Genomic DNA, 27,215 nt, shown 5'->3' on the forward strand with positions numbered 1-27,215 from the left:
AAACGAATGTATATGTAGGACCTTAGAAAACTTGACACAAATTCAACTGTGCCAACACCCTAAAATCACATACACATACACTAGAACACATTGCTGCAGACATAATGATGATAAGTGAAGAGTTAGGTATCCAAATAACTCCCACATTTCTGGTCCAAGTAATGGAGCTCGAAAGAGACTCCCAAAATTATTTCCTTAATGGAAATCCAAGCTTAAGCAAGACAAAACTGAGAAGAAACCTAAACAAAAATAAACTGCCAACCATTCTTACACTACTACAAAAATTGAAATAGATGACGAGAAAACACCGTTGTTTTTTTCTTTTTCAAACCGTCGTTAAATCGAGCGTCATCTTTTTGAATGTCAAACTACGACGGTAATTAACCGTCGTCTTTACATATAATAGACGACGGTTCTTTCATAAAACCGTCGTCTATTATATGTAAAGAAGTTGTTTATTATATCCAAAACGTCGGGTTTGTTTTAAAAACCATCATCTATTAAATGTAAAGACGACGGTTTCTTGAAATATTGTCGTTTATTAACTCTAAGACGACGGTTATTAACTATAAAACTGACGTAATTTTACATTTTAGTTTTTTTTTCTTGTTTCAAATGGTATCAGAAATATATACTCAAATATGCTATTACCCACGCCATACATATATATACTCAAAAATTGTTTCTTTCATAAACAGAATATCAAGAGAACAATAGAACAAAATAAAATCTAAAAAATGAAAATACTCTAAGGCCGCTAGCTGCAAGCTGCAAGCCTAATTACAATAATACACCAAAATTCCTATACCTAATTATCCTTCAAGTCAAGTTCTCCATATGTATACAGAGCTATACATTCATCATCATCAATTTTCCTCTGCATTTCTTCAACTTTTACCACTAGGAGTAGCTTCTTTAGAACCACTTCCATGGCCTAGGAAACTGCTTAACAAGCCAAAATAATGTAATAGTGAGATATACAAAATAAAAAAACATATGAACTAGAATTTTTGAACAAAATAAAAGCAAAAAGGTTAAAAAAAAATGCAACCACTGGACTATATACAGCTTAAATCAAGTCAGATCCAAAGATAAAAAATACATCAATACGCACTGAAATTAAATAACAAACAAATCGTAGCCCTATATCTCAGACAAACAACCATCATAAACAAGAAAAAATAAAAATTGAAATCGAATCAGAAGAATCCTAAGCTAACCCTAGAAAAGTAGCTTCGTACCTTTCTAGTCAACGAGGAAGAAAATCTAATCTAAAGCTCATAAAATGGAAGATGAGAATCCATTTGGGGGCTTAAAAATGGTCGCGACGAGGAAGGGAGATGGCGAACGGGGCGAGCTCGATGGACTGAATGGTGCGATGGAGATGGCAATCTTGGCGAACTCGGTGTCCTAAACATCGTGACGGAGATGGCGATCTCGGCTAGTTCGGTGGACAGGGAGAGGGAGATGTGCTTCATCGATGTGTGAGAGAGGGTTTTCTGAAAGGTTCATGAGAGAATTTGAGATAATATAGTGTTTGAGCGAGCGAGGGTGTTTTAGAGAGCTCGGGAGGGTTTCAAGGAGGAAGAGATAAGGTTTTCAGAGACGGGGGAAAATCTGAAAATTTGTCGAGCGCGAATTCACTTAAGCAGCCTTTTTTTAGCGTGTTTTAAAAGACGACGCTTGTTAATGAGAGATAAGGTTTTCAAAGACGGGGGAAAATTTGAAAATTTGTCGAGCGCGAATTCACTTAAGCGGCCTTTTTTTAGCGTGTTTTAAAAGACGACGCTTTTTTTTTAAAAACCGTCATCTTTACATATAATAGACGACCCTTTTTTAAAAAAAATCGTCGTCTTTACATATAATAGACGACTTTTTTTAAAAAAAACCGTCATCTATACATATAATAGACGACCCTTTTTTTAAAAAAAAAACCGTCATCTTTACTTCATAATAGACGACCCTTTTTAAAAAAAACCGTCATCTATTACATATAATAGACGACCCTTTTTTTAAAAAAACCGTTATCTTTACTTCATAATAGACGACCTTTTTAAAAAAAAAACCGTCATCTATTACATATAATAGACGACCCTTTTTAAAAAAAAAAACCGTCATCTTTACTTCATAATAGACGACGGTTTTTTTTAAAAAAACCGTCATCTTTACATATAATAGATGACAGTTCTTTAAAAAAAACCGTCATCTTTGCATATAATAGACGACAGTTCTTTTAAAATAACTATGTCTTTACCAAAAAAAGGACACTTAATTTTTAAAAGACGACGCTTGTCATACCTGCTGTCGTCGTTTTTTGGTCAGATTTTAACTCTGAATAAAACCTTTTTAATAAGACGATGCTTTTTTATTTGTGTGCGTCGTTATAAAAAAATATACAACAGTACCTCCGTTTTTTAGTTGTTTAAGTCACTTATCCACGACGATTTTTTGTTACCGTCGTCTTTTTAAAAACAACGACGGTTTTTTGTTCTACCGTCGTCTTTTTCTGGTCGTCTTTTTCACTTTTTGTAGTAGTGTTAAATAGAATAGAACTTATTCATCATCTAACAAAACAAAAAAGAAAAGAAAAGCTCAAAAATAATCAAAATAGGTTATAGAAATAACCTTGCTCCACACTTAAACCGAGTCAAAAGATTCATGCAATCCCATATGCATCACAAAATCTTGAAAGACTCCCACAACCAAGGCTTTAGTCAAAGGATTTGCTAACATGGAGTGAGTGTTTATGTACTCTACTTCAACAATACCTTTCTTGACTTTATCTTGAAGTGACAGATACTTCACATCCATAATTCTCGAAGCAGATGATCGTTTGTTGTTCTTGGCAAAATATATGGCTGCCTTATTATCACAGTAGATCTTCAAAGGCTTGTCAATATTTGCCACTAGTTTCCTATCTGTTGCAAAATTCTTGATCCACAATCCTTGCCTAGTTGCTTCAAAACATCCAATAAATTCAGCCTCCATAGTGGATGTAGATATAGAATTTTGCTTTTTGCTTCTCCAAGAGACTGCACCTCCAGCCAAAAGAAAAATATGTCCACTTGTAGATTTTCTATCATCCACACAACCAGCCAAATCTTAATCTGAATAGTATGTGAGCTCCAAACTGTCAACATGGCCATACATTAACATAAGGGATTTAGTCTTCTTTAGATATCTCAGCACCTTCTTGGCTAAAACCCAATGTGGTTCACCAGGATTTGCTTGAAACCTTCCTAATACACTGAGTGCAAATGACAAGTCTGGCCTAGTACAGAATTGGGCATACATCAAGTTGCCCAAAAGAGATGCATATGGTTTATTCTTCATGTTTGCCTGCTCTTGTTCAGTCATAGGACATTGGTCCCTTGAAGGCCTATCACCTTTGCTAATAGGAAGATCTCCAGGAGAACAAGCCTCCATATTAAATCTTTTAAGTACCTTATTGATGTAATTGTGCTGAGACAACACCAAAAGCTTTCTTGATCTGTTTCTCATAATTTCAACGCCCAACACATAATGAGCCTCACCCAAATCCTTCATATCAAAACTATTAGATAACATAGTCTTTGTCTCAAGTAGTAACTGAAAATCAGAACTTGCGAGCAAAATATCATCAACATATAAGACCAGAAAAATGAACCTAGATTTGTCGACTTTGAGGTAGATGCAATCATCAAGTATGTTCTCTATAAAACCAAAAGATGTTACCACTTCATTGAACTTGAGATACCACTGCCTTGAAGCCTGTTTAAGACCATAAATGGATTTGTTCAACTTGCACACACAAGGCTCTTTCCCCCTTTCAACAAATCCTGGAGGTTGCTGCATAAAAATATCCTCCTTAAGATCCCCATTTAAAAAAGAAGTCTTGACATCCATTTGATGCAACTCAAGATCAAAATGGGTTGTCAATGCCATAATGATACGTAGAGAATCCTTGGAGGACACTGGGGAAAAAGTGTCAGTGTAATCAAAATCTTCTCTCTGTGTGAATCCTTTAGCAACCAGTCGTTCCTTTAGCCTTTCTACTCTTCCTTGTGAGTCCTTTTTGGTTTTAAAAACCCATTTGCATCCTATGGGTTTTCTGGAAAAAGTGAAATTTGTCAAGGTCCATACACCATTTTTCACCATTGAATTTAGCTTTTCCAACATTGCATTGTGCCATAAAGGAGCTTGAGCACTCTTCATAGCCTGATCAAATGACTTAGGATCATCTTCATCACCAATATCAAACTCTACTTCCTACAAATAAACCATATAATTTGCTGGTATTGCAGATTTTCTTGCCCTGTGAGATCTTCTTACAGAAGGTTCATCGTGCTGCTCAAGTTGTGCAGTAGGCTACTCAAGTTGTGTAGTAGGCTGCTCAACGTAAAAAAGATTGTCAATTTGTTGTACAGCATTTTGTGGAGCAATATCTTGCGGTTGAGGAGTGTTGGTAGAAACTGGTGCAATGTTTTCATGAGCTTTGAAAGGGACAAAAGGGATGGGCAGCATAAGGGTGTGATCATTTGATGTAGAGGCATGTGCAGATGACTCTATCTCTTCAAAATTGTAGTTCTTCAAAGAATTAGTATGTCCTGCAACTGAATGCTCAATGAACTTTGCATTATGACTCCCTGCAATTCTAGTATAAGAGTGCGGACAATAAAATTTATAATCCTTAGACTTTTTAGAACCTCCAATGAAATAGGAGCTAGTTGTTCTTGAATCTAGTATCTTTTCAACTGGATTGTAGATTCTAGCTTCAGATGGACAACCCCAAACATGTAGGTGAGCAAGACTAGGTTTTCTTCCATTCCATATTTCAAAAGGTGTATTAGGCACTGATTTACTAGGAACTCTATTCAAAATATAATTTGCCTTTTTTAGTGCCTCTCCCCACAGAAAATCAGGTAGTTGTGAACTAGTAAGCATACTTCTTACCATGTCTTTAAGAGTCCTGTTCCTCCTTTCAGCCACGCCATTTTGTTGTGGAGTTCCAGGAGTTGTGTACTGAGCTACTATTCCATTTTCCTGCAAATAAATAGCAAATGCTCCTTTCTGTTGTCCAGCCTCTGTATACCTACCAAAATACTCTCCTCCACGATATGACCTTACAATTTTAATGTGTTTGTCCAATTGATTTTCAACTTCAAGTTTAAAAATTTTAAAACAGTTTAAGACTTGTGACATTTCAGAAATTTAGTACAAATAGGTATATCTAGAGAGGTCATCTATATATGTAACAAAGTAAGAGTTGCCACAAACGGTTCTTGTTGGAAATGGACCACACATCTGTGTGAATGATTTCTAAAAGGTCATTGCTTCTGGTTGCTCCAATTTTTCTTGTATTAGTAGTTTTACCCTTGAAATAGTTTATGCAAATTTCAAAATCCTTTAAATCCAAGTTTGGTAAAATGTTTTGTTTTATTAATCGAGTCATTCTATCCTTTGACATGTGCCCCAATCTTCTATGCCAAAGCATAGAAAAGTTTTCATTAGTGAGCATTCTCTTGGGTGCAGAATATTCAATGTTGAAACATTCTTGAACTTCAGTGCATTGAATTTGCCATAAATCACCACTCAGGAAAGCTTAACCAAGCAAATCATTTAATTTATTATTTCGAAAAAGTTTTAAACTTTCACTGTCACCAGTGAAAGCAAAACCATCTTTTACAAGACTAGATGTTGACACTAGGTTCCTTCTCATCAAAGGTACATAGAGTACTTTATTCAAAAACAAAAGAAAACCAGAAGACAATTTTAACTCAATACTACCAACTGACTCAACTAATCTAGATCCATTTCCAACAAAAACTCTGTAGTTCTCTTTACTTTGCATCCTCTCCCTTCTGAATTCCCACAAAGAATTTGTAATATGTGTTGTACAACCAGTGTCAAACCACCAAGAATTTTGAGGAATAAAAACGAGATTTGACTCAAATTTTCAGAAGTAGGACGATTTTGAGCATTTTTAGCAGGTACAACAGAATCATTGGAAAATTTCTTACCAGAGGTTGATCCACCTTTTGATCCTCCAAATTTTTTATTTCCATACTTCTTTGGACCACCAGCTTACTACAAGTGGCGACCACCACGTTTGGTCGCTAAAAGCTATTATGTCGTCGCCAACTTGGTCGCCTAAGGCTCGTGGCTGAAAGTCCATGCTACAAAAGGCGACGAAACAAATTTTCGTCGCTAAAAACTTTATGTGACCAATTGGTTTCGTCGCCTTTAAGTAATCAGTTGGTCGCCTTTAAAGATGCGTTCCCGGGAAAATACCAAAATTTGCCGCGAACTAAAGAAGGATTGAGCGACCAAATAGATTGGTTCGTCGCCGATAGGTTTTGGTGACTACCTTATTTGGTCGCTAAAGCTTACTTAGTTGGTCGCCAAAATTTGTATATTTGAAGTGTTTTTAATTATTTGATTTATATTCTGTTTTGTGATAATATTAACCTTTTGTTCATTAACATATTGTAGTTTTGAAAAACAATAAATTTAGGTAAATAGATCAATAGAAAATGACATGAATAAAAGTTTCTCTCATTCAAAAGTACACAAGAGCATACTAATTATTCAAGTACACGTAACATATCCAAAAATCACTACTACAAAAAGGGCAAAAGACGACCAGAAAAAGACGACGGTAGAACAAAAAACCGTCGTTGTTTTTAAAAAGACGACGGTAACAAAAAACCGTCGTGGATAAGTGACTTAAACAACTAAAAAATGGAGATACTGTTGAGAATTTTTTTATAACGACACACACAAATAAAAAAGCGTCGTCTTATTAAAAAGCTTTTCTTTAGAGTTAAAATCTGACCAAAAAACGACGATAGCAGGTATGACAAGCGTCGTCTTTTAAAAATTAAGTGTCCTTTTTTTGGTGAAGACATGGTTGTTTTGAAAGAACTGTCGTCTATTATATGTAAAGATGACGGTTTTTTTATAAAAAGGGTCGTCTATTATTAAGTAAAGACGACGGTTTTTTTATAAAAAGGGTCGTCTTTTATGAAGTAAAGACGACCCTTTTTATATGAAAATGGTTGTCTATTATGAAGTAAAGACGACGGTTTTCATATAAAAAGGGTCGTCTATTATATGTAAAGACGACGGTTTTCATATAAAAAGGATCGTCTATTATGAAGTAAAGACGACGGTTTTTTATAAAAAGGGTCGTCTATTATAAGTAAAGACGACGGGTTTTTTATAAAAAGGGTCGTCTATTATATGTAAAGACGACGATTTTTTTATAAAAAGGGTCGTCTATTATATGTAAAGACGACGGTTTTTTATAAAAAGGGTCGTCTATTATGAAGTAAAGACGACGGTTTTTTAATAAAAAGGGTTGTCTATTATATATAAAGACGACGGTTTGAAAAATATCGTCGTTTGAAAAACCTTTTACGTCGCTTTTTAAAAAACTATGACGTCGTTATGTGTGTACAACGTCATTTTAAAGAAGTCATGGTTTAGAAATGCGCTCTTCGATAATCATCGACGGAAAACAAAAAAACCGTCGTTAACAATATAAATAAACATGACGCTTATTACATCTATACCCTAAACCCTAAACCCTAAACCCTAAACCATAAACCATAAAATATAAACCCTAAATTATATATATATATGTTTAAATAATTTTAGAAAAGGGATTATGGTTTTACGGCCTAATATATATTAACCATAAACCCTAAACCCCAAAAATAAACCTTTATCCCCCTAAACCCTAAACCCTAAACCCTAAACCATTAAAGTATAAGTGATGTTGTGACTCATGAAAACATTTTTCTTTTTTGTGGTAATTTTAAATTTGTATAACTCAAACTTAATTTTTTAAAGCTTAAGGGGGAAGAAAATATATCAATGACTTCATAGGAGTTGACGTTGCATTTTTTGGATTTATTTTAAATTTATTATGAATATTTCGAATTAAATATAATAAAATGTTATTAATAAAACCCACAAACCACGTCGGCATTAAGAAATTAAAGACGTTGTAAATCATAATAAACGACTTAATTTTAAAACAAACGAATGACGGATTATGTAAAGACTACGGTTTTTTATGAAAAGGGTCGTCTATTATATGTAAAGATGACCGTTTTTTTTTTTAAAAGGGTCGTCTATTATATGTAAAGATGACGATTTTTTTATAAAAAGTGTCGTCTTTTAAAACACGCTAAAAAAAGGCCGCTTAAGTGAATTCGCGCTCGACAAATTTTCAAATTTTCCCCCGTCTTTGAAAACCTTATCTCTCATTAACAAGCGTCGTCTGTTAAAACACGCTAAAAAAAGGCCACTTAAGTGAATTCACGCTCGACAAATTTTCAGATTTTCCCCCGTCTCTGAAAACTTTATCTCTCCCTCCTTGAAACCTCCTGAGCTCCTCTCTTCTTGAAACCCTCCTGAGCTATCTGAAACACTCCATCTCTCACCTTTCTACTCCTCATACGTACCTACCAGCCATCGACGCCATCGAAGCAGCGACGTCGTCAACGCCATCGACGCAGCGACGTCGTCAACGCCATCGTTCTTCGCATCAGTCATCACTAGCCGCCATCGACGCCATATTCACAGTCAACGACGACGATGTCCTTGAAAACATATCTAGAGACCTTGCGAGATGGGAAAATCCTAGAACATCAGATCTGGTCTTCGATGTCGCCTGAGGTTCGATGACAGATCTCCATCACGCCTTCTTGGTGAGCTCTCGCCATCCACGTCACAGAAGCAACTCTAAGTTAGTCAAAATGTTCTTCTGTATTGTGTTACAAATGAACTTTTCCTGCATAAGCTTATGCTTGTATAGATGATGCATATTTTTTGTTAGTTAAGATGACCTTGAAAACAGATCTAGAGACCTTGCGAGATGGGAAAATTCTAGAACATCAGATTTGGTCTTCGATGTCGCTTGAGGTTCGATGACAGATCTCCATCGCGCCTTCTTGGTGAGCTCGCCATCCACGTCACAAAAGAAACTCTAAGTTAGTTAAAATGTTCTTCTGTATTGTGTTACAAATGAACTTTTCCTGCATAAGCTTATGCATATTTTTTGTTAGTTAAAATGACAGCAAGATAATGTAATCTTATTGTGGTTTTTGATTGCTCAGGTAAGATGACATGGCAAATAGGTGCTGCAGCTTATATCAAGTGCAGCTCAAAGGCCAAGATGACAACTTAGAAGAATATAAGATCCATTTGACCAAGATGACTTAGAACACTACTCCAAGATGACAGCTGAATGTGGAGAACAAGTACAAATTGTGGAAGATACAACAACCATAGGTTAATGCTTTGGAAATGGTATTTTGTAATTATAGGTTATAATGTTATAAATATGGTATTTTGTATGGATATAGTAGGAATCAAGATTGGTAAACAATGTAATTACAATTGAATCTTCAAGTTTTATGAAAGAAATAATTTTTTAGGATATCTAAAATGAAATTAGTACATCATTTTTACAGATAATAAACGACGATTTTTTGGAACAAAACCGTCTTTTTTAGATTTAATAGACGTCTTTGGATATAATAAACGACGGTTTTTTCAGAAAAAGTGTCATCTTTACATTTAAATAGACGACGGTTTTTTCAGAAAAAGTGTCGTCTTTACATTTAAATAGACGACGGTTTTTTCAGAAAAAGTGTCGTCTTTACATTAAATAGACGACGGTTTTTTCAGAAAAAGTGTCGTCTTTACATTTAAATAGACGACGGTTTTTTCAGAAAAAGTGTCGTCTTTACATTAAATAGACGACGGTTTTTTCAGAAAAAGTGTCGTCTTTATATTTAATAGACGACGGTTCTATAAAAAAAGTGTCGTCTTTACATTCAATAACGACGGTTTTTTCAGAAAAAGTGTCGTCTTTACATGTAATAGACGACGGTTCTTTTAAAAACCGTCATTTTTACATATAATAGACGACGGTGAATTACCGTCGTAGTTTGACTTTCAAAAAGATGACTGTCGATTTAACGACGGTTTGAAAAAGAAAAAGACGACGGCGTTTCCCCGTCGTCTATTTCAATTTTTGTAGTAGTGAATAGTATATATAAACGAGTGAAGAACTCCTCACTCAAAGACTGTAGGCCAAGCTCCATATATTCTTGCCCTAGTTCTATAGTAATTATTTCCCCACTCTAAGACTGAAAAAAATGCATGTATTTACCTTTTGTAATTCCAAGTTTTGTAGTCATGATCTTTAACACCTGTGGGATAGGGACTGTGATCTAATATCATGGAATTCCCAAACACTCTGCCAATTGTTGCTTGATCTGCTCAAACTCATCAATCATCTTCCTTTACAAAAGAAACAAAACAAGGAAATGCCAATGGTCAAGAAGATGCCAAAACCAAGAAAATTTAAATATATATATATATAGACCAAAAACAAACAATTACAAGAAATCTTGCCCAAAAGCTGAAATTCACAATCTTAACTAAATACGCCATTAAAAAGAGTTTGGATCTACACAAGAAAAATGATCACTGGTCATCAATATTTAAGAATGTTTGAGAATGGTTATTTGAACAAACTTAATAAAATTTGAATTCATTTTTCATACCTCTCAATATCAACTGTCTAAAGCATACCTTTGTGATAATAACAAATACCACAAATGAAGAAGGAAAACAATTCCGAAAAATCAATGTAAAGACTTATATCATGCATAGCACAAACCCATTAGAAAACATAAATCATAAAATCCAAAGTATAATCCACACCTTAACCAACATGGGTTGCATAACTTCTCAACACAATACAAAACACGTATGTCATTTTAATAATTTAAACAAACAACACCACAATGACATTGACAACCACTATAGCTGTTAATAAGAAAACAAATGGAACTGAGTGTAATGAGAAGAAGAGGTTCTTACTCAAATGGTCCTCTGTCCAAAACCACAAACCAAATCCTTCCACCTCATCAAATAATCTGACATGCAAAAACAGGATATTACCTCAGTAAAGTTAGACTCCTAAATGACATTGTTCTAAACACATTATGAGATAAAGAGAACCACAAACCCAAATAAGGCAATCACTCATTGTTTTTAATGTTTTCAAAGCAAATAGAAACACTGAACGACAACTTTTTCAGTTTCCACTAGAATACAATGAAGAATTGAAATAAAAAGAGATCTAAATATAGCAAAAGAGGATTGAATTGAGATTAAATAACATGAAAAATTCTTTAAAAGTGAAAACACAAGCTAACAGAGGATGATCCTAGTGAAAAACTAGAAGTCTTGAAGATATTTCTTTAACATATTTTCAAGCCCAAGACACAGAGTTTGCTTAAGCACATAGCCCGACATTCCTAATTTTCTAGGCACTTTAATTTGGTCTTCAAACATTGATAAGCAAAACGACAATTCAACAAAAACGGTATGAAGTAGTTTGCATTAAATCATAGATGACCAAATACATATTTTGTTAAACAATTTGGGCAGGAACACTTCAACTTGGGAAATTCACAAAAAAAATCAGTTTGAGTCGAAATAGTGCGAAACTTTCCAGGTCAGAACTAGATACATAAAACTTCATCACATCAAAATTTCATGGCATTCGAAGTAAAGGAAGCATGTCAAAAACAAAATCCAAAACAGACTGGGCTGCACTAAACAACAAAACTCTAAAAGAAATACAAAGTGTCTATAAAAAAAATGGACAGTTTGATATATCATTGAAGAAACGTACAAGACCACAGTGCAATATTGAATTACAAAGCACAACCAATTAAATAAAGGGAAAATAGAGGAAAACGCTACTACAAAATCAGAGAGAGAGCGAGAGAGAGGTTGTCAAAACGTGATTCCATTCCAAATCTATGTACCCAACCAATTCAGTGGAAAATTAAGGCCTTTCAGTATAAAAATAAATATAAAATAATAAAATAAAAAAAAACCTGAGTTTTCAGTATAAAAAACCATTGTCAGGATATACAAGCATTTCCCAACCATACAAATAGCCACAAGAAATAGATAGAGGAGTGAAAGTAAAGTGATCCAACCATACAAATTCAACCCATCTACTTCCTTGAAGTTCTGTAAACTGCATTTTGAGTAAATGTTCCTCAACACAAACCCAAGATTTCTAAACAAAGCACCCCACAGGCCTTGGAAATTGAATGACACCTCATCAATTGCAGCTAGAGAACAACTCAAGAAATAGGGAGGATTGAAAGCCAGACCCGTAAAGTGTACGAATTGCCTAGAAACGACGAAAAGAAAACTGAGAAAACAGGCTCTGAAGATTTGATTACATGGGTGAAAGAAATAACCACCTTAGAGAATGAGACACATGCTGATATGTGGCCTATTATTATTGCTTAAGCTAACAGCCCTCTTAAGTATCATCCTGCACATTTACAAAGCACAAAAACAGAGAGAGAAGGCTCAAAGCCTCAAACAGAGCAACATACCAACATATCATTCTCTGAAACAAAACAAAAAAGACAAGAAAAAAATTAAAGCATTCAACTTTTATGACACCGACTCTCATCACAAAGGTACTTGAGATAGATGAATTATTCATCACAGAAAGTGTTTCAAATAGGCTACTGCAAAAAATAACAAAATTTGTTAGACACGATATTTTGGGAGAGCTTGAGACCAAATTAGTCTGCAAACTCAAAATAGTCTATGACTTCGCCCTTTAAGTTTCACTAATCATCCAAAAACAACAACATTATTTTTCCTAGTTTAATTCTCCCAAACAATAAAAGCATAAGCTCCTTTGACCCAAAAAAAAAACAATAATAAAAACTAAAATAAAGCATAATCTCACAGACAAGCAAAGAAACCTTGAAACGAATACACACCCACATGACCCACTTCCAACTTCCAATTTTTTTACTTCAATTATATGCAAATCCAATTAGGTTTGACTACAAACTCATCTAATAAATTAAAGACACTTACACAAGGGCTCGTAACTGATTCTAAATAATTCAAAAGTCTACTATACTTGGGAGAATCACTCATGTACCAGTTTGTTACTTGTCAGTCCTTAATTGTTCGTTCCTTAATTGTTTAACCTTCTTTCATTCAACATTATCGTTAAGAACCAATCCACATGGTATGAAGTAGTTTTCAGTAACTATCTTGCAACGACCTTGTTATTAAGTCAAAAAAAAAAACATATTTTATTTTGAAAGAATCAAAATCAAATAACTATAGAACAATTGTTGAATAAACAAAAGAAGAAAATACCTTTGAATCACTGCTTGGTTGTGGCTGTAGAGATTCTGAAAATTCTGGAGAACTGAAGGGTAGATGGTCTGGGGCAGAGACAATGGAAAATAACTCAGGCCATCAGAAATCTTGGGGGAAGAGAGTGGGTATGTCCATACGAGTGCTTGGCCGACGTCGGTGGCAGATTGCTTTGTCGGCGTCGGAGCAGGTTAGGGCATGCGAACTGAATGAGGGAAATAACACGCGTGTTGATGAAGGGGAATTTTTATTTTTATAGTCTCAAATTAGCCCCAAAATAATTTGGTCGCCAAAATCCCAACATATTGAAAACGACGTCATTTTGATGGGTTTAATTCTTAGCACACACTAATCTGCGACCAAAACCAATGGTCGCCAAATACCCCCGAAATTTTTTAGCGCGAACTTTTGCTTTGCGACGACACTGGCAAACATAGCGACACAACTCTTTTGTCGCCAAGAATTTTTTCAATTTCGCGCGCACTCTATTCAATGAATGGCAACCAAAATTATTTTTGGTCGCCACTTACAACCATAGACACGAAAAAATTTCGTCGCCCTTCTAAAGAATTTGGTAGCAATTCATTTTGTTCATGTCTTGGACGATGCCTTAATATCACGAAACCTTTGGCGACCAACTGCAACAGGTTTGTCGCTAATTTCAATTTTGAGCGACCGAAATTGGGTTGGTTGCTAAACATTTCATCGCTGAAGATGTTTTTTCTTGTAGTTATCAACCAAATTAACAACCACTGTCTTACCCTTTTTGAGCATGTCTTCTTGCTCACAAAAAATTGAGATTAGCTCATTGACTGACCATATGTCCTTCTGAGTATGATAGGAGACTTTAATTTGTTCATACTCAGGAGTCGGGGAGTTGAGTGCCATATGAACTATAAACTCATCATTAATAGGTATTTGCAGGGTAGTTAACTTGTTGGCCACATCAACCATCTTCAAAAGGTGCTCACGAACACTTCCAGTACCATCATGCTTCATGGTGGTAAATGTTGACAAAAAATTTCCAGTTTCTACCTTTTGGGATTTCTGATACTTCTCACTTATCGCAGCCAAATATTCTTTTGCAGTGTCACACTTCTTGATTCCACCTCTTACATGTTCCTCCATGGCATTATGAATGACCAGTAGTGATAACATGTTGGTCTTTTCCTAATTGGCAAAATGACTTTTCTCTGCTTCAGTTCTTTCTGCAGTCAGATCAGCTAGTTTCTTCTCTTAAAGCTATATCATATTCCAACAGTCCTAGTAGAATGTCAATCTCTTGTTTCCATTTCTTGTAGTTGCTTCCATTCAGTTTCTAAATGTTGGTGAAGTTCAGGGGATTGGCACCTAGCATTGATAACTCATTAGACGTGAAAAGATATACATATATATATATATATATATATATATATATATATATATATATATATATATATATATTATTACAACAGAAAACTAGAAACACAAGGTTTTCTATTATAATAAAAAACTGAATCAGCTTCACCTTTAGGCAAGAAACTTTCTATTAAAATGTGTTTGCATAGCCAAGCATAAATCAATGAGAATAAAAAAATTATAAATTCCAACACCTTTAGGCAAGATGAAATACATAATGTTCAAGTTCTTCATGACTCACTATACATTAGTTTACAGTAGAACCTAGGAGACAATTTCTTTGGAAATTAGCCTACCAGTCATAATCCATAAACTACGAATCTGAGTTTTCTAAATAATCCTTTCATAATAACATCAAATATAATTCTTTCTAAAAAAATTCTGTGGAAATTAGCCTACCAGTCAATTGGTCCAAAAGAATTTTAAAACAAATCAAGTTTGTGTATAACAAGCATAATTTCCTTTAATAATTTAAAAGAACATAATTGCCACTAGCCAAAACAATTCAATGAGTCAATCGAATTCTAGTGTTTGTTAATGTATTGAAAAACACAACAATCATCACTTAATTGAATTTAACTCAAGAAACAATTTGGTGATGACTTAGACAACAACTGTATTTTCCAACAAGAAACAGTGTCAAAAATCTTCGAAATAGCTCTTGACCTGTTGTATTGGGTGAGTAGCATGACAGTTATGCGAAACATAAGATTGGAAAACAAAATTCACTCCCCTCAATATTATTTATCATTAAAAACAATCAATTTCCAGGCAGCAGGTTAGACAAAATTAAGCATGTGAAATCATGGTTTTAATTGTTAGGCTCTGATACCACATGTAAGTAAAACTGAAGTTAAATACAATAAACACATGAATTACAACATGAATGAAGCATACTTATAGATTGATTCATACTCAGTGAGGAAGATATGACAACTATGGGAATGATCTTCTTCTCTCTGCAACACCAGAATGTTCTTGCTATCAATAGGTCAAGCACGCCACAGAACTCATGTATTGTGAGAGGAGGGACCGATTCTTTTATATTGAAGAAACCTTAACACTATCTCTCCTATTATAGATAGAGTAAGAGTTTAAACAAAACTAATATACTTAAGTGATTGAGTCCTAGTCAATATAAACATAAGTAACCAAAGTCTGTCAAAACTGAAAGTCTAACAATAACTGATAAACATAAATCCCATTATCTCATTCTAATATGATAATTGTGGGAACCGAATTTTAGCCAAACCCTAGGTCAAATATTTCCTTCCATTTGGGGATTATTTGGCCTAATTGGGAGTTATCTGATTCAATTGGCAATTATTCGATTCTTACCCTAATTAGGAATTTGATTTAAATCAAATCCCTAATTACGTCAATCTCTCCAAATTGGGGAAGAATAATTCCTTTCCATATGTGGAATTATTCTTCCGAAACCCTAGCCTCCAAGGCTCCTATAAATACATGACTACACCAAGACTTGAGGTAACTCTAAACCTACATCTAAACTTTTGTCTGAAACTCTACAGAAATTCCATCTCACAAACCCTAGCCGCTATAACTCTTTCTCTCTCTCACACAAGGCTCTGCCCACTCGGCTCACACCATACATACATCTCCGTACCCTTTTGTTAGCTATTGTTTTCCTACAAACACTCGAACTAACTTAGGCATCGGAGGGCCTTTGGCCAACACCCCCCAGGTGTGGTCCTCTTATTCCGATTTGTTTTGCAGAGAGAAAGAGAAGTGAAGAAGAAGACGGAATCTTAGATGAATATTCTCGTGGGACGAAAATCGCTCCCACAATAATCATAACATGTGATTAGGCTAACTCACATAAGTCATCTTACACGAACCACTCAACCTCTTGATGAAGAAGATGAGTGGGGTATGGCCTTTGGCATCTATCTTTTTTTGTTTTTCATCTAGTTCCCTTGTTTGGTTAGTGAGAAAATTTTCTGGAAAGTGAAAAAGAACGAGAAAAGCTCGAATATTTTTGCCTGATTTATGTGGGTTTTTGTAGTTTTGCTAAAATCACCTTATACTAATTCAATAATTGTGTTATGCATGTTTGTGGTGCATTCGGGCATTGATTGCTGAATTCTTCTGTTGGGCGGTGTTTAGACATTTAAGTTGATTAGGTTATTTTTATTTTTGTTACGAAATGGAAAGCAGAAGCAGCTTTGTTAGTATTCGATATGGGTTTGGCGTTGCAATTTGAAGTGGTTAGCTACATGATTGCCTAGAGGATCAGTAACTTGGGGAAAAAAGAGACTCCATTGAGTTTGTACTTGGGAAGTAGCTTGCCTACAATGGAGGTAAGGCTTGTCGTCTGCGTGCGTATGTTGGGGACATAGCGCTCGAAAAAGACTCCATGAAGTTTGTACTCGAGAAGTAGCTTGCCTTCAATGGAGGTAAGGCATGTCGCCTACATGCGTATGTCGGGGACATAACGCTCGAAAAAGGCTCAATTGAGTTTGTACTCGGAAAGTAGCTTGCCTGCAATGGAGGTAAGGCTTGTCGCCTGCGAGCATATGTCGGGGACATAGCGCTCGAAAAAGACTCCATGAAGTTTGTACTCGAGAAGTAGCTTGCCTTTAGTGGAGATAAGGCTGGTCACCTTGTTAGAAATATGCCCTTAAAGCCAACTATTTATGTAATAGTTAGAGTTAAGGACATATTTGATAAAAGACATATTATGTTATCAATGGGCAAGAAAGGTTGTTTTATACATTAAATCATCCTATATTATTTTTCAATATGTAGAACAACCATAGTCCAAGGAATACACAAGTGGATATGAGAGCTATGTAATGAGATTGCATACATGAAGACTTCTCATCATCCCTAAACCCTAAATATGTTCCTGGTCATAGGAATATTGATTGGGTGTCAATATTCTACAAAGACCAGTACACACAGTATCGTCTCTATATGTAGGGAATGACAAGGTCTCAAGTCATTAAGTTTGGAGACACATCGATATGTGCGTAGGTGCTTGTAGAAGAACAAGTACACTGAACGCGATCCAACACATGAGTTACAGCATGGAAGTCTTTACTCACATGTCAAGCTGGAACTCATAAATTGCAATGGTGCAAACTAATCCTTAGACCTGAGGCATCATAGATGTTTTATGGCTATGTTGTTAATCTTTGAGGGCACTATACGGTCATGCTGAATTAGACATAGCTTAAAGGTGCTCATTAGGATTCTCAATAGAGTCATGGAAGCAAATGAATGTACAACAAGGAATCTCTACTCTCAGTAAAGGAGAGAAAATACTCCAAGATATGATTGGTCAAATCTCTGCACAGAGTAGTGGATAAGACTTGAAAGAAGAAGTCTTTAAATCTTACCAGGATAATCATATAAAAGGAATGATTCACATTAGGATATTGACAATCGGATTCCATGATCTAATAATGTGAATAAGGAGTATTGACATAAGAGAAGGATTCAATTGCATGGTCAGTTCAATTTGAATAGGTTCTTTCACAACGTCTCATTTAGCTCGGATAACTGTGACTTGCTACTAGGCGACAACCATGGTTTGTGGATGTCCTTAAAGGTTTCAATTAACCTTTATTAATAGGAAGAATTAAATTGTGGAATTAAATTTGTATATCATCTCTGAGGAGTTGAGTCAACACATTACCTTGCTAAAGGGAACCTACGGATCTGTACACCCAAAGAATGTGATTAGAGGTACAAATGAAGAGAAATGAAATGGAAGACACAAGTCAATGGTTGATAATCAAATGTCAAAGTCAACGGTCAAAAGTCAACATGTTGACCGGAGCAATTGACCAAAGTCAAATAGTTCAATTGGGTCAACTAAGTAAGACTATAATTATAATTTAATAGTTAAATTATAATTAAAAGATTAATTATAGAATTAATATTGACATATAGAAATATTGGATTGGGCCTTTAAATATGATTTAAAAGGAAAGGGACAAAATAGCCCAAAAGACTATTGGGCCCAAGGGATAAGTTGTAACAACCCAATCCTTAATTAATATTTAACTAATATTTTAAGAAGGAAAAAGACTAAACTATCCTCGAAATATTTTATTATGTTTTAAGTTGACTTGTTGACCAGGGAAGAATTTGGGAAAACTACTTGTACCATTGCGTAGAGCACGACGAAACGAGTCCATAGGTACGAAGTGGACTCGAATCGGACTTATAACGAAGGAATTACGAGCAAAATAAGTTGAGAGGCAGTTTGGTAATTTTGCAAACCAGATTTTTAAAAAATCTGATTCTTCTCTCCTTCTTCTCCACGCGACCAGCGCCCCTCCCTTTTATTCTTTTCTCTTGCCGCCACCTCCAAACCACCATAACCACCAGCACACCCCATCCCAACCCACCAGACCGGCCAAGGAAGTAGCGCCACCGCCGCAGCAACTCAGCCCAGCCGTCCTCCGCCTCCGCCGACGCCACAGCCACCGGAAATAGCTCGAATTTGGCTGGTTTTTCCCTGAATTTCAAGCCTCTCGTTCTCTCTCCTCCGACCACCAAATCAAGCGAGTAAGGTATGGATTTCTAGCTATTTTTCACGTTCTAGCTGTTGGATGGGTAGGTTTTGAGAGATTTTGAGGTTTGATAGGTTAATTGTTGAGTTGAATTTCTACCGGTTTGCGTTGCCCTTTTTAGCCACTTCCGGCCACTTTTTGGCCATAGTCCAAGAATAAAAGTGGTTCCAAATAGGGTATATTACCTAGGATAGGAGTTTGGGCCGACGTTGTGGAGAAAATCCGGTCACCGGAAATTATTAGGCACACCCACGCACTGCCGGCACGTGGGCCAGGTAACAGGAGCCACTCTTGATCCTATAATAATCCTCGTGTCCTCACGAGCGTGTAGGATTTCGCTGATCTCAATTTGGATAACGTTTGAACCCCGAACGGATCTCACATAGTGTGCGATTTCCATGTTCAATACGTTCAGACCGTTGGATCGTAGTCAAACTGGAGTATGTTGATCTAGATATTTTAAGGATCGTGTAGGATTCGACGGATCGTAAATTGGAGTCTCGGATGCTCCGAAAAAGCCAACCCTAGGGCTAGATTTACGGAAAATCGTTCGTCAGTCCGATCGTGCGATCGTGAGCAATCCGACCGTCCAATCGAGGCCAATTTTTCAGGACATGTGTCCTAGGCTTGTTAGAACCTCTAGGAACGTTCGAATTGGAATTCTGAGGTCGTGGACCCCACAGGGTCTCGAGTTGACTTTTTGGGACTTTATCGCTTTTGAGTCCCTAGGTACTTTTAAATCGTGCCCATTGAGAGAAAAGCTAATGTGGGCATAGGAATGACCTTTAAAGTGATGCACGCACTTTTAGGAGCCGGGGGTCAGGGTTTTTAATTTATACTATATTACTGAGCAGAGTTTTTAATAAAATATTATGATGGTTATACAGGCACCCGAGCACCAGGTGACCCGCAGGAGGGACCTTCAAAGGGTCCAACTAGCTCAGAGTATCTGTGAGTGGACTTTTTGTTTTATAAACGATTTATGCAATATAATTTTATTATTTGATCTTGAATAAGTTTTACTGAATACAGCTTTTCTAGCATGACTAGATAGATTTAAACATTTCTGTTTATTTGTATGCTGCCTAGTTGAATATGATTAAAGGGATTTGGAGAGTCAGAATTGAGGTATTACCAGATTAAATGGCAGCAAGATTTAAGGAATAGTTTTATAAACTTTAATATTTTTCAGAATCATTTATATATATTTATTTTAAACCACCATAGGTACCCAAGATTTATTAAGGTTGCCTTCAGTATAATAAATGTTGCCTCGGAAATAAAGTTGCCTTCGGAATAAAATTATGTTGCCTTCGGTTATAATGATATCGACGGACATCCAGTTGCCTTCGGGTATGTCAGCATGCTTGACACAGCCCCACGAGTCTCGGGGACGCTCGGACCATGTGGTGCTAGGAGTGCAGTTCAGGTGGGCCAAGTGTTCCCTAAGTCTAGCTAGGATTGTGGATCAGGGCGACCAACTGTCCCCTGAATTCTGCTAGGGTTGCGGCTCGGGTTGACTTTGTGTTTCCCGAGGTCTGTTAGGAAGTGTCACTCCTGTGGCGCGAGGATGTGTCACTCCAGTGGCACAAGGATGGAATTGACGGAATTAAAAGGAATTGACGGAAACTAAAGGAATTGACGGAATTATACATGGGTACACCTAGGTGGTAGATTAAAGTTGAGTTCAATGCTTTCAAGTAATTAATGTTTAATTAAATGTGTGATTGATTCTCTATATATATATTTATATACATTTGCATTACTTTCAGTATGAGTTTATTTATAAAAGAAGTGATTTAGTTTCATAACTGTTTTTACAGAGGAGTTAGTATGTTCTTATGCTACTTTCTAAACTTTGTTTTTGGTCTACTCACCTTTTTAATGTTTTGCACCCCCAGGCAGTAGTCGTGCATCAGTGCGCCACCACCGGGCCAAGTCCACCTTCCGCCACATCCCTTGACAACGTAGGGTCTTGTATAATTATTTTATACTTATAATCTTCTGTGTAGAGCTCTGATATTGCCCTAGATTGCATGTCTAACTGTTGGAATGTAATTACTTGCATGCTGACAGTTGGTGTATATTTTATATGCATGTTTGACAGGTGTAATCTTGGGATTGGTTTAACTGCAGGGGAGACTTTGCTGAATTTTTCAGCAAAAGTCAAACCCCAGTTTTAGTTGGAAGTTGACTAGAAGGGCAATTAGGTCTTTTGTGCTCGGCACTTGCCAGGTGTCGAACACGCACAGGGTTCGGCTCGGATTCCAAAGTGGAATTTGGGTCGGGTCCTGTCATAAGTGGCATAAGATGACATAACCCATGTACCAAATGGAGCCCCAAATACCCACCCAAATTTTGGCAACTAAGGGGAAGCTCTCCCCTTGCCTTTTGTGCTGTCCTATATAAGCTAAACTTTGGAGAAAAACTAGCTAGGGTTTTTGGTTTCCTACTTTGGTTGATGAGTGATCATCTTTGTATCTCATCTTCCATAAACCAAAATTGGTCCAATCAAGAAGTAGACTAGCATCCATACTTCTTGATTGCCTTCTCTTCATCTCTAGGAGCATTTGGTGTGGTAAGGTAGAGGACTCCAATCTTGGAGCCTTAAGGTGAAGGAGTCAAAATCAAGAAAAACAAAAGGCCTTTCCAACAAAGGTGTTCATTCTTGAGAAATCAAGAAAAGGTCATCAAGGGTAAAAATCTATTCCCTTTTTCCTTTTTCTATTTGTATTCAAAGAGACTAGGCTAAGATACTTGGTTTAAAATGAAAAAGGTTTAGCTCAACTAGAAAAGTGTTATGTCTCCGGACATACACTTACAAGATACGGTGAGAATTGAAGTTTGAAAGACAACTGAAAATTGCATAGCAAAGCAGCCAACTAGCCAAGTTCAACAAGAAATAAGGTGGTCGACTAAAGACCAATTATTGAAAAAAAAAATTATTACAAAATTCAAAAATAGCAAAAATGAACTACATCTACTAGGGGACTTCGGCAGATGACCCTTAGCCGATCACATCCTCAGCTGCCTCCTGATCAACTGTGCTGATAATAGCCTCATTTTGCTCAACCGGCACCATCTGCTCAGCAGCCCCAACTGCCTGCTCCTCCGCATTTGCCCTAACCTCATTAGCTACGCCACCTTTGGGCTTCGTCTGCTATCTGCTCTTCAACTGGTTCTACATCCACAGCATTGATCTGCTCACTTTGAGTAAGGGGCAGGTTAAGATAGAGTTGTTCACCATCTTCATGTTCGAGAGGGCAACAAGGAGGAGCACCGTTCTTGCAGTCCAAGTATCCCAGCTTGTACGCATTAGCAGCAATTTCATGCTTAGACGACTCCGTGGCTTCAACATGAGTGTCAAACTTGACCAGCAGAGCTATCACCAACTCCCGGATCGACAGTTCGTGCAACTGAAGGACTTTTTGCTCGGGCAAACAACTCTTTAGCTCTCTTGGTCGCAACTTGCAACATTGAGTCAGCTCCGCACTTGACTGTTCATCGCTTTCCAGATGAGTCATGATTGCTGGATAGATGTACAGTCCTCTCAGTTTGATCCTCGGATCGGCATAGGCGACCCAAACTCTGCTTCTCAATAGCCTCCTTATAAGGAAGATCACGGGTTTTGGGCAGTTCGGGTGGAGACTTGAGCAGAATATCCCGGACCTCCTGCATGCTATTGAAATTCTTGTTGTTCACGTTGACGAGGAGCTTGATCCCGGCAAACGAAAAAGGAGTAACTCCCATGGGGATCTTCTCAACACACGAGACCCCTCTTGAGGAAGACTCGCTTATGGCAGAAGGAGGAAGTTCAGCCAAGGACTCCTCCTGCTCAGCTAGCAGATCATCTAGGTCCGAGCCATATAGCTTCCATATTCCAACATCTTCGGCAAGGGCAGACCACCAACCTCCTTCCGACGTTTGCTCAACAACCAGTGCCATTCACGGAACCTAGTAGAGATGTTTAGAGCTTGCTAAACCTTGGTTATGTCCGGGCCGAGATCGAGCTTCTTGTAGATGTCATTCTCTGCAAGCAGAAGATGGAAGTCGGTCAGATACACAGCAAAGTTTCAGAAAATCTATAGCAGATCAAAGAGGTACAACTTACCATCACAGTAGGTGTGAGGAAGGAGGGGACCGTCGCCAACCTCCCAATCCCATTTGCCGATGACTTCCAGCATGTCCGTATGCCACACGTGATCGCCTTAACTCAGACTGTTCCTAGTTCGTGGCACCAAAAAAAAAAAGGAATTGAAGCTGTTTGGACCAGCCTTAGCAAGTAAGCCGGCCCAAACTGCCACCTGCTCCAGCAGCAAGCCCGCGCGCCTCCAGCCTAGGTCAAAGACCAAGTGGCAAGTCAAAAACCTCCTTCACTTAGGAGCCCAAGTAACAGAAGGAAGCCCAGTTATAGCTGGACAGCCCAACAGTTAATTCACACCTCCTACATGCCACCACGCACCATGCAGAAGCTGGGGGGGCATTTGTGGAAGCAAAATATCTTAGATCCTAAGTCAAAAAAATTAAGCCAATCAATTTGGGAGTTATTTGACCTAATTGGGAGTTAATTGATTTAATTGGGAATTATTTGATTCTTGCCTTAATTAGGGATTTGAATCCCTAATTACATCAATCTCTCGAAATCAGGGAAGAATAATTCCTTTCCATCTGTGGAATTATTCTTTTGAAACCCTAGCCTCTGAGGCTCCTATAAATACATGGCTACACACAAAGGTTGAGTTACGTCTAAATTTATGTCTGAAACTCTGCAGAAATTCTCTCTCACAAACCCTAGCCGCCATACACTTTCTCTCTCTCACACAAGGCTCCGGCCACCACACACGGCTCTAGAGTATCATCTTTCTTTGATGTTATGTTGATGCACAACTGGAGAAAAAGGCCGGTTTTAATTTAAGAACGGCATATGCCGTTTTGAGATTAAAATGTGAGTTAATGAAGCACGACGTCGTTCCATTTTCGTTTTTATCTTTTTTTGCAACATTTTGATTTCTGATGAGAAACAGATAGTTTCAGTAGAGAGAGAGAGAGAGAGAGAGATGCGGGCTCAGTCGCTAGTGGCCACGGCGATGAAACAGGGGAACCCTTTTCATGGCAGCAAGAGAGCTGCCTCTGTAGTTTCCCAGAAACCCAATATTCCATCCGTATCGACGCTGCAACTACCGAAACTTTCAAAAACCAATTCAATTACCCCATCCACCCAAACGCAACCGCTGCTGTCTGCGTCTTCTTATGCCATTGCTCCGTCCGTACAACACGTCAAAGCTCTGCGGATTCGACCCACTGCCAAATTGGGCCTTCTCTCTCTCCTCTTCGTCCTCTCCATGGTAACCCATTTCGACATTTTTACATTACTGCAATCAAACATATAGTAACAAATTAACCAGCAACTGAACCCTGTTCATCGTTTTACTGGCTGGACCTGCAGGCTTTTGCTGCGCTTTTCTCCGTTGCTGTAATTTGCATCCCAACTATCAAAGTATGTTACTTTCACACTTTAGCTTTGAATTTTGAGAAATACAGTCACTTTATCAATGCATGTGGCAATCAAGCTTATTGCGATTTCAGGGTTTGAGAACATTGGCAGCTGCGGTGGGAAAATTATCCAATGTGGTGTCCCAAGAGGTGCCTGGAACTCTGTCTTCTCTCAAACTCTCTGGCCTTGAGATCAACGAATTGACCCAACAGCTTGCCAGTCTCAGGTACTTATTGGTATTGCTTGCTTTCCCAATTCTCTTACCTAGCTTAAACACATATTTTTGCTCATACTTTTATTTGTTTCGGTTTCAAGGAAAAGTATTTCCACATCCCGGTGGGGAAACGATTCAAAATGACAATTTTTTGATGATTCAGTTCATGTGCCTCATATGTAGTCATGTAGGTTTTCTCACTCAACCTCAACTTGGTGTATGCATGCTCTAAATTGTATATTTGTAAGCTTAATCAAGTTTCAATTTTGAATATTTGTATGTTTATGAACAAGTTACAGTTCTTATTTGTGAAGCCAATACAAAACAATTTGTGCAATGATTAGAACTTGTAGGTCAGGACTCAGGATGATCATGGAAGCTTTTTATTGAACTCTTCCTCGGTTTCAATACTAGGAAACCGAAACTGTGTACATTGTCAGTTTTTGTTCTTGACCTACCTAATTGGGTTGTGAATGTGTCTCATTCCTTGAACCACGTTGATGCCAAAGGTAGGCTCAGGCAGTTCCTTCTGTTTAGTGCAGAACACATTGAAAACATGGCATAAATGCTTACTTCAAGCTTGTTTGACAACCTCATCTTGAGTATGAAATATTTGTTTAAATTATAATGCTAAAATCAAAGTGTCTTTAATTTCTCCATTGGTTCAATAACAAAAATAGTTGAACATGAATAGGGTACAAGAAAACTTATAATTTGGCATACTTCTTTAGAGCATCACCGGCATCTTTTGCATGCTCTGGCACAGGCATGTTGCATAAAAGAGTAACTCTTGATGATGATACTAAGGATTTGATGTCTGAGTTTGAAGGATTAATCTTCCAGAGTCTCACCTCCCAAACCTGCCCAAAATTGCCAAATCAAAACAACTTTGAATGATATAATCTGTTTATTGAATATATTAAGTAAATGAAATGATAAATTGATGAAAGATAAAAAAAAAAAAAACAAAAACCAATGTGGAGGGCATTGGCACCCTAGTTGCTTCCTGCTTTGGATAATTAGGTATTGGCATTCACATTTCCCTAGTATGAAATGATGGCAGGATAGTCTGGATGGTGCCAACATGATTATTATTGTATACAATTTCTAAATGTCATTTGTTTCTTGGACACCTACACTACAACTATTGTTGTAATAGCAGTTGTAATTACAGTTAATTGGAAGTGATACTTGATGAAGAAGTGATGTAGGATATGGGTGAATTGAGAATTTAGGTAGTTTAGCGGAAGCGAAAATAATGGAAAACAGAAAATATAACAAAAGGGATAGGTCTGGAATCTCTCCAGGAGTTTGGCTTCACACCAAGTAGTCTCCAATCTTTGGAAAATAAACTTTACTCAATATTCAAATCTCAACTCCCATAATGAATTAACCCTAGAGTGAAAAGGAAAATAAAATTATTCTAGGAAAGAAATCCTAATTCAAATAAAATAGGAAACTTAGAAATCCTACTGAAATCTGGAAAAACTAAAAATCCTAATGAAATCTGGAAAACTTAGAGAACCTAGGAATTAACAAATAAATTTGGAAACTAATTAATAATTCCCTCTTCCATCTCTTTCGTTTGTAAACCCTAATGGGTTTGACAAAGATGTCCTCATCATGAAGACTGGAGAGGGCTAGGAGCCTGGGAGATGGATTATAATTAAGAAGACAAGGAGGATAGGAATGCGACGGTGAAGAGCAGAGGAACCTGAATGGTTTTGCCGAGATTGACAGGCGTGGCTTCAGCAAAGATATGGTCACCAAGCTCAGCACGCTTCAAATGGTTGATGCTGAGGTGAATCCCAGCCACCCTTTGTAAACCAGAGGCCAGGTGGGCTCCTATGCTAGCCAGAGCCTCAGCTATGAGAGCTGATACCCCTCCATGCAGCACCTTGAAAGGCTGGTCTCAGCAGCAAAGAACAGTTAGTCATATTACTTATTTCATTAACATCTTCTTTTAGACTTTCAACAGGAAAAAGATTCATCATATGAACAAACAAAGAAAGATAGAAAGAAAGAAAGAAGATGATGACCTGACAGCACTTTTGGGTGACATGGAGGTGACCGGAGACCTTTTTTGGGGTTACCTCTTCAACCTCGAACCCAATTTCATGAAGGGGAACATCCAAAGCCTCCGTCTTTGACCGCGGTGATGGTGGTGGTGGTGCTGATGATGGCTTGGATTGGGACCGGGAAGCCATATCTATATCAATATATTATATATAAATATATATATCAGTGTATATGTTGTTACAATTGTGGTATATATCTATGCTCTTAGTTTCCTTCTCTGGCCTTTGGTGGTTTGCTTTGTGTATAGAGGATAGAACCAAAGCAATTCAAT

At 37.2% G+C, this 27,215-nt stretch overlaps 2 protein-coding genes, 1 long non-coding RNA gene and 1 pseudogene across 10 annotated transcripts; 1 reads left to right on the forward strand and 3 right to left on the reverse strand.

Annotated features, from left to right (window-relative positions):
- Nucleotides 1-669: 669 nt before the first annotated feature.
- Nucleotides 670-13,514, reverse strand: LOC110763363 (uncharacterized). Of its 7 annotated transcripts, none has more exons than XR_015830249.1 (6): nt 13,216-13,514; nt 12,288-12,361; nt 10,882-10,937; nt 10,166-10,296; nt 4,933-8,938; nt 670-942 (listed from the first exon to the last, which is right to left on the reverse strand). It is a non-coding gene; the product is annotated as an uncharacterized LOC110763363 (long non-coding RNA). The 7 variants fall into 7 exon arrangements; XR_015830238.1 differs by having other exon boundaries at nt 4,933-9,023; XR_002527714.2 differs by lacking the exon at nt 4,933-8,938 and having other exon boundaries at nt 13,216-13,461.
- A 403-nt stretch (nt 13,515-13,917) lies between these two features.
- On the reverse strand, nt 13,918-14,572 carry LOC110763356 (uncharacterized; annotated as a pseudogene).
- Nucleotides 14,573-24,154: 9,582 nt separating this feature from the next.
- Nucleotides 24,155-27,160, forward strand: LOC110763358 (uncharacterized). Of its 2 annotated transcripts, XM_088246731.1 has the most exons (5): nt 24,155-24,502; nt 24,604-24,654; nt 24,744-24,877; nt 24,967-25,052; nt 26,495-27,160. In XM_088246731.1, the coding sequence occupies exons 1-4, from the start codon at nt 24,215-24,217 to the stop codon at nt 25,007-25,009; spliced, it is 516 nt and encodes a 171-aa protein (XP_088102857.1). In that variant the 5' UTR covers nt 24,155-24,214; the 3' UTR covers nt 25,010-25,052; nt 26,495-27,160. The 2 variants fall into 2 exon arrangements, with proteins under 2 accessions (XP_088102857.1, XP_021821816.1); XM_021966124.2 differs by having other exon boundaries at nt 24,967-27,160.
- On the reverse strand, nt 25,464-27,072 carry LOC110763360 (1,4-dihydroxy-2-naphthoyl-CoA thioesterase 1-like). Its single transcript, XM_021966127.2, has 3 exons — nt 26,905-27,072; nt 26,580-26,771; nt 25,464-25,725 (listed from the first exon to the last, which is right to left on the reverse strand). Exons 1-3 carry the CDS (start codon nt 27,070-27,072, stop codon nt 25,573-25,575), a joined length of 513 nt encoding a protein of 170 aa, XP_021821819.2. The 3' UTR covers nt 25,464-25,572.
- Nucleotides 27,161-27,215: the final 55 nt, after the last annotated feature.

Source organism: Prunus avium, chromosome 1 (genome assembly GCF_965620075.1).
Source record: "Prunus avium chromosome 1, drPruAviu1.hap1.1, whole genome shotgun sequence".
In the NCBI taxonomy this organism is placed as follows: Eukaryota; Viridiplantae; Streptophyta; class Magnoliopsida; order Rosales; family Rosaceae; genus Prunus; species Prunus avium.

Bases quoted from the DNA above. Each gene is read 5' to 3' on its own strand.
- LOC110763360 (XM_021966127.2), bottom strand. From the start codon at position 27,072: ATGGCTTCCCGGTCCCAATCCAAGCCATCATCAGCACCACCACCACCA. The intron at 26,772-26,904 runs GTCATCATCTTC...TGCTGAGACCAG, and splicing joins TCACCCAAAAGTGCTGTCAG to CCTTTCAAGGTGCTGCATGG. The intron at 25,726-26,579 runs GTTCCTCTGCTC...AATTTTGGGCAG, and splicing joins ATCTCGGCAAAACCATTCAG to GTTTGGGAGGTGAGACTCTG.
- LOC110763358 (XM_021966124.2), top strand. From the start codon at position 24,215: ATGCGGGCTCAGTCGCTAGTGGCCACGGCGATGAAACAGGGGAACCCT. The intron at 24,503-24,603 runs GTAACCCATTTC...CTGGACCTGCAG, and splicing joins TCCTCTTCGTCCTCTCCATG to GCTTTTGCTGCGCTTTTCTC. The intron at 24,878-24,966 runs GTACTTATTGGT...TTCGGTTTCAAG, and splicing joins CAACAGCTTGCCAGTCTCAG to GAAAAGTATTTCCACATCCC.